General features: G+C 35.1%; 1 protein-coding gene across 1 annotated transcript; it reads left to right on the forward strand.

The window, feature by feature from the left end:
- Positions 1–4,473: 4,473 nt before the first annotated feature.
- On the forward strand, positions 4,474–8,755 carry LOC143545320 (uncharacterized). The gene is made up of 8 exons (XM_077037237.1): positions 4,474–4,633; positions 6,269–6,532; positions 6,612–6,683; positions 7,201–7,239; positions 7,354–7,461; positions 7,551–7,648; positions 8,102–8,213; positions 8,425–8,755. The coding sequence occupies exons 1-8, from the start codon at positions 4,481–4,483 to the stop codon at positions 8,677–8,679; spliced, it is 1,101 nt and encodes a 366-aa protein (XP_076893352.1). The 5' UTR covers positions 4,474–4,480; the 3' UTR covers positions 8,680–8,755.
- The last annotated feature ends 296 nt before the right edge of the window (positions 8,756–9,051 follow it).

The raw sequence follows: 9,051 nt of genomic DNA on the forward strand, positions 1-9,051 counted from the left end.
AGATAATAAGGATCTGAATGCTCAATCGATTTGTTACACTCCAAATTTTTGCCGATCGTAATTTTAATTTGCAAAAATCAATCATATTTAGCTAATTTGCAGGTTTGAATTACGGTTGATTTTGATATGCAATTTGTATTACACTCAATTAATTAGTTGAATCTAGGGGTGAGCAAGATAAGGGTCGGACCCTTGAAACCCGGTTACCTAACTCGTAAAACCCTTAATTAGACCTGAATATATAATAAGGGTCGGGTTAAGGGAGTTTAAATTTCACCTTAAAGGGTAAAAGGGTTTCAAGGGTCCGGCCCTTTTTCAAACCATTGACCCGTTTACTAGTTTCTAGATTGATATACATCATATTCACGATTAATCTAAAATTTAGGAGATGTTTGTATTTCATATATAATTAATGAAATTTCCCAACTACTAAGAAAAATAAAAATAAAGGGCCATACTACTGATTGGAAGCATATATATGGGAATCACTGAATTGTTCTCTATATGTAATTTGTGAATATGAAAATTATTTTGTATCAATTCAGATGGTTGATAAACTTTCGAAATTAGACTTAACTATGCTATTAAATAAAAGTATAATTGTTCTAGGATTCATATATTAAAGTCATATATGAGATACGCAACTAGTAAATGCATAAAAGGAGATGTGATTACTGTCTTAAAGGGTAAATGGTTGGATTCTTGAAACACTTATTTATACCCGACCCTTGTATTGTTTAGAGGGTAGGGTCTCGGGTCCACGTTTCTTCCTAAAAGGGTAAAGGGTCCGGGTAGGGTATTAGGTAAAAGGGTAGAGTCTTACCCTTTGAACAATCCTAGTTGAATCGATGAATAAGATAGCGAAGATATTTTAAGTTATTTACGTTTATGCCATCGCATTTCTTTAGCGTGATTCGCTTATGTTTTTATACGTTAAGAATTATTATACAATAACTTAACTCCATAAAAATATGACTTATTAAGAATTAACTTGACTTGTATAATATAAAATTAGTTGAACACAAAATTACCTTGATAGTCCAAGATAACTCATTATTACTTTATTAGTCATAATAATCACATGCAAGCTTATTATGCCTTAACGGTGACTTACATGACTTATCATCAAATATAAAGCCATCAATGACTAACATGACTTTTTATAGCCTAAATGATATAGTGAAATCTGATATAAGTCATTAACACGTAACCAGAGTAATAAGGCTCTTTGGTTTCTTTTAGTCATTGCGGCAGAATAATGAGAAAAGTGAAGGAAATAATAGAAAAAGAAAGAAGGATACCTGATTATGACGTCGGAATAAATCTTATAATCCAATGAAGGAGGGAGATATAAGGGCTACAACTCTATTAAGTAGGCATAAATATATGATGGCAGGCGACGGTCATGTCTAATCCTAATTGACGGTTGCGATGCAACTTTCTCAGGATAAAACATAACAGCTCTTATCCATTCACACCTATCATGTTTGGGGGCAATTGTTGGGACCATAATTCTTGATCCTTGTTGATAAGCTATTTATGGTAGCTGTTTCCAGGACTAAGGATCCTCAATAGTCAAAGGATCATCAACAGTTGATTTCAAATATATTATGATTTTTTTTGCAGGTATTAAAACGTGTCTACCTAAAAAGCCTACTTTTATGGAGAGCATATTTTACCAAGTCTATCCAGCTCATCCACGCTCTCGAACGGTCGTAAAGAAGTAGTAAACAAAACGTGGCCGATATAATAGCTAAAGTAGTTAGTAGCTGTTGTAATATTGTGTATATATACTGAATTATAGCTGATCACAACACACAACACTTAGCATACTTAGAATCATTCTCGCAAACACTTTGTGCTTATGATCAGCTCTAATTCCACCTCTTGTAATCTTTTTAAGTTTAATAAGTGGTAATAGTTTTCACTACGCGAGATTTTTATGCCAGCGGGATACTAGTTACCAAGGGCTTTTCCTCGTACAAATCTCGGTGTTCATCTTTTGATATAATCGTTTTGATCAAATTTATCATACAAGCATCAATCCTCACTTACTAATTTGGTTATTTGATCCTTAGACCGATTTTTGCCCAAAACAATAGTGGTAGTGGTGGGTGGGTGGTGGTAAAAGGCGGTGGTGGTTGGTGGCGGACGATGGTAGTGGCGGACAGTGGTTGTGGCGGACGATGGGTGATGGTGGTGGTGGACGGTGGTGGTGGGTGGTGGACGATGGTAGTGGCGGACAGTGAATAGGTGGTGGGGGTGGACGGTGGTGACGGCGGACATTGGGTGGGTAGTGGATGGTGGTGGTGGACAGTGTGGCGAACGGTGGGTGGTGGTGGTGGTGGTGGACAGTGAGTGCTGGTATGGTGTTATGTTTTAACCCTATACAGACCTTAGAAGATTTCAGAAGTGGATGAGCCAAGTCTGCACCAAGAAGAGCTAGCGCATACGTTTTTAATGAAACGTATTCGAGAAAATAAACGGTCTGCAGATGACACTGTCTGCGCGGCGCAGACAACAGAGCCTACGCAGACCTTAAACAAACACGTAAGTGTTTTTATTTGTTATTCTTCTTACTAATATTGTTATTATTATTTTCATGACATTTACGATTTAATCTACCTTATGCAAGAATAATTTTTTTACATGTCAACTGTTATTTTCTAGTGTCTCCTTACCCTTATTTTCCAGTCTAAAACTTATTTATCCATTTAAGCAGCTAAAACTGATATTGATAAACTAAATCTTTAATAATTATGTGGCGAGTTTTGCAATTTAGGGTTAAAACTAATATTATCAGGGTTATGTTATAATAGGAAGTATAGTTTTTGTAGGAAAGATATGAAGTAATCTTGTCCATTGATTTTGAATATGGAGGGTTGAGATTAGTTTAGGGGGAAATCAAGTGTGAACATAAGGAGAAGGGTATAAAAAGAATAACACATTTGTTGACTTTCTCTCTCTACATGCAAGGCACATGTCAAATTCCCTCATCATTTTTAAACGTCCATAACTTTTTTTTACGACGTTTTTATTGAAAAACAAATTCACCATATTAACGGGTGTCTTTTTATCTTTAATATGAGTACCATATTGTAATATAAAAATTAAAAAAAAAATTAGTGGGTTTTTTACAAATTATATTTTACCAAATTGTGTTTTACAAAATTGTGTTATACAATAGTATCTTTCATTGTGTTTTTTACATTGTGTCATACAATTGTGTTTTTTATTGTGTTTTTATCATTGTGTGTTTTTTTCATAGTGTTTTTTTCCATTGTGTTTTTTATATTGTGTTTTTCATGGTGTTTTTCATTGTGTTTTTTCGGACTTTTCCGGCGAGTTGGTGGCGTTGGGTGACAGGTGTTGTGACGGTGGGCGGTGGAGTGGTGGTGGATGAGGAGATGAGTGAAGATGTAAGTGGGTTTTATGTAAGTGAGTTTTTGAAATTAATGTAAGTGGGTTTTGATAAAAAAGTGTTAAGACAAAAATACTTCTTCCTAACCTTCTTAAGAAAATCAAACTTCTTATTTGAACCTAACCCTTAACATTAGTATTGCCAAATAATTTGGTAAATAAATAACTTAAAAAATCATTTCGAAATTAAAATAGTTTGACCAAAGCTTGCTAATATAGCGCCCATAAAAACCTACATTGAGGAGTTTGATGACATTTGAGTCTTGAAGAGTCCTGACAAAAATGACCTCTTTGTCTGGATAATCTTGCGTAAAAATCGGTAAGCTATATTTCAAAACGGGAGTATGTGAAGTTGTTCGATCACCGCAACGAAATTATAATCTAAATATAGTCTCTGCCTTGCTTATAAATAGATCAAACACATTTGTATTTATCATCTTGATAATCATCACATGTTTTGATCATACACGACTTAAAATTTATTCGAACATTTAAAAGGCTCTCAGTTACTTTTTTGGCGGTCAACGAATCATCCAAATGAGCTACTGACTAAATTCACCATATCGGGATACTCTCGCCTTTTGATCTAGGGAAAGCCCTCAACTGAGACCAACGCCCGTGAACACTCGCCTGAATGCACGACAATATAAAACTCGTTCAGGTCAAGAATCCAACAATGAACATCACCTACTCGTCCGGTCTCCCACTATCACCTGATATCACCGAAACTAAATAATAAAAACATGAATTAAACCTGGATCACATAAAACAACAAATCTCTCTCTTGCCGCTCCGTTACTAACTATGTGATTTTAGTATGCTATAATTTTTAAAATAATTTTTAATAATAAGTTATAATACAATAGACCCTAGGTAGTCTTGAATCTAGATACCTAAATTACAATCACACACCATCTCACAGTAATAACACCATTATATAAATGAGAACATAACATAAGAGTAAACAGGAAGGGAGTGATAACATAACAGAGCCTCCTTTCTCATACACCACCCAATAATAATAATAATAATAATAATAATAATAATAATAATAATAATCATGGGCGCCGAATTCATCCCAAAAGCCACTGAGAATTCCGGCGAATCTCCGGTAATCCTGGGGCTACTTCCGGCTGCCCTGGTTGACCACATAGCAAGGGTTGATTCATCCATCCTCTCCTCTATTCCCGGCGAACCCGGTGGCTCTTTCCCCGTACACTTCATCCCCTGTTCATATTATTATTAATATTACTTAACCTCTTATTATTGTCTAGTTTAACTTATTAATCTTACTAAATAAAAAAAAACCCATGTGTTTAATTGCGTAAATCTCAATTATAATTGGGTAATTCTCCAAATTGAGGATCTCAAGCTCGTCATTCGTGTTTCTCACACAGAATTTTTAATTCAATTTGGGGATTTGTGATCATCACAAAATGCAATGAGATTCGTTTTGTATCACTACTGGTAGGGTGCCGAGCCCTCCAGCTCCTTTTTCTTAAAAGCTTGAGTTTGGCACGTCAGACTTTTTTCCAAGCCTTTATTATTTATTAATTAATTAATTTATATATGGTTATAATTATTTTTATATATTTTGAGAAAAACCTTATTGTCCCATAAAGGGTGGAGCTTGGGCTCGATAATCATACGAGCTTTATTTGAGGCTCGGGCTTGATAAGGCATGGTTTTTATCAGGCTGATCTCGAGTGACTTGGCTCGCTTGCACCCTAACTACTGGTTTTCTGAAATTTGTCATGAGATTTGAGCATTATGGTATAATTTAAGTTGAAAGTTTCACCTAAAAGTAACCAAGTTTTCCATGTGTATAAAGTTATAATCTTGTGACATTTTTTTATAAATGCTAAAAGAATTTATAATTGAGTAAAGTATTTGTACTTTCAGTAAAAAGTAGACGCGTATATTACGGGAAGGGGTACGCTAAGTAAAAATTAATACGAAGGGATACGTTGAACGCCGTCCCTTTAAAAAAAATCATTATGAAGTCATTCATCTTTTGTCGGTAGACAAAGATTTGCACTTTACCAGAATCTTGAAAAGATTTATGAAAAAGTAATGCTTGTCTTACCCATATTATCTTCTAGGATATTTATAAAACTGTAGATCACTTTCATTATTATCATTTTACAATAGCCAATAATTGAAGATATGACCGATATAGGTTGTGTATGGATATGTGTTTGGACTGATTATATTTGTCATTAGTTCTTAACGAATTGAACGTCTAGTGAGGTTTCGAGAACCGTTTGGTGGGGAGTTTGTGTATATTCGTTTATTTAATAAACAAATGGACACGAACAAAAAAGTTTTGTTTATTTAGTTTAATAAACGAAATGAACACATATCTCGTTTGCTCATATATGTTAGTTTTTTTTACGTTCATTTATGTTTGTTAGCACATTCATTTAAAATCTTAGGTCTGTTACAACTTAGCCTAGCTTTAATAACTTTTTACACAAAATACATCATGCTCACATTTTTTCAAATTGGTTTTAGCTAAGATATGTTTGTTCGTTTACGTTCATCAACTATTTATTTATATTGTTAACGAATGAACATAAACAAGCATGGACATGCTCATCTTTTAAATAAACGTACACAAACAAGAAAACCCCATGCGTTTAGTTGTTCATGTCCGATTGTTTCTTCAGTTGATGTTAAACGAACAAACACCAACATGATCCAAACGTGTTCATTTGCAAGCCTAGTTTGTGCCCAAGTAAATTATGATTAAGGCTTTCTTAGATTATTCGGTAAAAGCAATCAAATCTTTATATAAAAAACCATGCAATTAGTTAGCTTACATATTAAGAAGACGGGCTTTTTGTAGGTTGCAGCTGAGGAGTTGAAACATATACTAAAAGAGGTCGATTCGTATATTTTATCTTCACCGAATGATTTATCTCCCATAAAAACAATAGCGGGTGGAAGTGTAACCAACACGATCAGAGGGCTTGCATCGGGCTTTGGGATCTCGTGTGGCGTAATTGGAGCATGTGGAGATGATGAACAGGGTGCTCTGTTTTTGAAAAATATGAGCCTTTGTGGTGTAAATATATCAAGATTGAGGGTCAAAGATGAACATACGGGCCAGGTAAGGTTCATAATAATTTCTTTTAATGTATTTTGAAAGGATTAAGTGATGAAATTTGTTGGTTGATGATGTGGCGCAGTGTGTTTGCTTGGTTGACCCGTTAGGGAATCGGACTATGAGACCTTGTCTTGGTACTGCTGCCAAAGTACAGGTACAGAATCTTTATTGGTCAAGTTGACCAGTTTCTAACTCAACGGGTCGGTTTGGTAAATGAAAGTGGTTAAACATGTCAAGCCAGCCAAACATGTTCCAAAATGCATAGAAGTGTAAAATCTTTTAAATCATGAAAAAAGTGGATTTGCACTTTCAAATGTATAATGTTGTTTTGACCATTTCTAACTAAACGGGTCGATTTGGTATGGATGAAATGGATAATGATCACATATGTCGAGCCAGTCAAATGAGTCAAAAGTTTTCCAAACTGCATAAACGTGCAAAACCTTCTAAATTGTGAAAATGCAGATGATAACTTTCCATTATATAATGTTATACAAATTATTTGTTTTTATGACCTCTTTAAACCATAATAAAAGTCAAAGAGATCTCATTTTGGCCTGAACCCATTTTGGCCCATTAATCTACCTCTTTTCACATTTATTGAATCTTTATAGGTTTTTTTATGACAAAATAAGCTTACATATATTCTTGAAAACGGTTCTTATTTTCAGGCCGCTGAACTAAAGAGGGAGGATTTTCAAGGCTCTAAGGTAATAAAGAATCTACCTTTTCAGAGTTATTGTCAATCATTGATCTTAAATTCATTATTTTGTTTATGATATTTGCTAATTGAAATTTTCTTTGTATATCTTTTTGTGGTACAGTGGTTGGTGATGAGATATAGTATATACAATTTAGAAATTATTAATGCCGCCATCAAAATGGCCAAACAAGAAGGTGTTCTTGTATCTCTAGATTTGGCTAGTTTTGAGGTAAATCCTTTTTTTCTTTAATTTGTATTTTTTTTTTTTGTTAAATCACAAACGATTATGTAATAATTGATACTAAATTACACGAGCAGATGGTTCGAAAATTTAGGGAACCTCTTTTAGAACTATTGGAGTCGGGTAACATTGATCTTTGCTTTGCCAATGAAGATGAAGCAGCTGAACTTTTAAGGTGAGGTTTTTACAAACGGGTCAAATAAAAATAAATCTAGCTAGAAAGGAAACGAGTTGAAAGTCTCCCAGTGCATACATTTTTGTCATTTTTGTGTTAATCGAGTTGGTGAGTTGTAAAAAATGGTTAAAACGGGTTAGCGGGATGGTTAAACGGGTCGACCCGTTTAACTAAACGGGTCGACATTGTTAACTAAACGGGTCAACCTGAACATGACGCTTTTCTTAAACGAGTTCGATACCTGTTAACTTAGTAGGTTGGAGGGTTGACATGCTTAACTAAACGGTAAACAGGTCAACCCGAACACAACCTATTTTATCTTATTCCATTTGTTAACAAGGTATTGGTGGGTGGGTCATGTGAGTTTTAGCATCTTCTCACTCTCACCAAGAAAAAAAAAACTCGTTCTGATATGTTTCCTAACCCACACATTTTCCAATTTATTTTATGTAGCGGGGAGCAAGTGACTAAACCCGAGGCTGCACTTGATGTATTGGGAAAATACTGCCAATGGGCGGTTGTGACATTAGGCGCAAACGGTTGTATTGCAAGACATAAGAAAGAGGTCAGCCTCCGAAATTTAGATTAATTATCTTTTTTCTAGAAATCTTTGTCTATATTATTGCAAGGGCATTTTAGTCATATCGCACGCCCTTAACTGGAAAAAACTAACGCCCATGTGTTACATTTGCATACTATCTGGGACCATAATGTAAATTCTCATAGTTAACAACCAAAATCCGTGTAACTAACTCTTATATGCATGAATAATGTAGGTGGTGAGAGTGCCAGCTGTCAGGCATACGATGACTGTTGATGCCACGGGGGCAGGCGATCTTTTTGCAGGCGGTTTTTTGTATGGTCTGGTAAAAGGAATGTCACTTGAAGAATGTTGCATTGTCGGGTCTTGTAGTGGCGGTTCTGTGATTCGGTCACTTGGCAGTGAGGTGTCGGCTGAAAATTGGCAGTGGATGTATAAGCAGTTAAAAAGTAACGGGCTTTCTGCACCGGCCATTGTGCACGATTTATAAGAAGAGGTCTTTGTTTAATTGAGTCTTTTAAGTTGTTAAGATAGACATTGTTGATGTCTACTTTATTGTATTTGATTTCAAGACTTTGATAAAGATGTAACAACTGACAAGTGTCATATTAATGATTTACGGTTTAAGAGCATTCACGTCCCTGGTACATTGTCGTTACATACAACTACTTCAGTCAATTATACTTTCATGGGTGAAGTTACCAGCAAGTGGTACGTATGACTAGGTACTAAGTTTTCTAGAGCTACATGAACCACATAAGGTGTCGGGGGAGAAAAGCAAGGGTAATACAAGCAATATTGGCAATAGCTCTTTGGTTGATTTGGGAAGCGAGAAACGAGAAAGTTTTCAGATATAAGGAGT

This window comes from Bidens hawaiensis, unplaced genomic scaffold, assembly GCF_021521415.1.
Source record: "Bidens hawaiensis isolate Kalapana, Puna unplaced genomic scaffold, B.hawaiensis_p1.1 tig00000904_1, whole genome shotgun sequence".
Lineage (NCBI taxonomy): Eukaryota > Viridiplantae > Streptophyta > Magnoliopsida > Asterales > Asteraceae > Bidens > Bidens hawaiensis.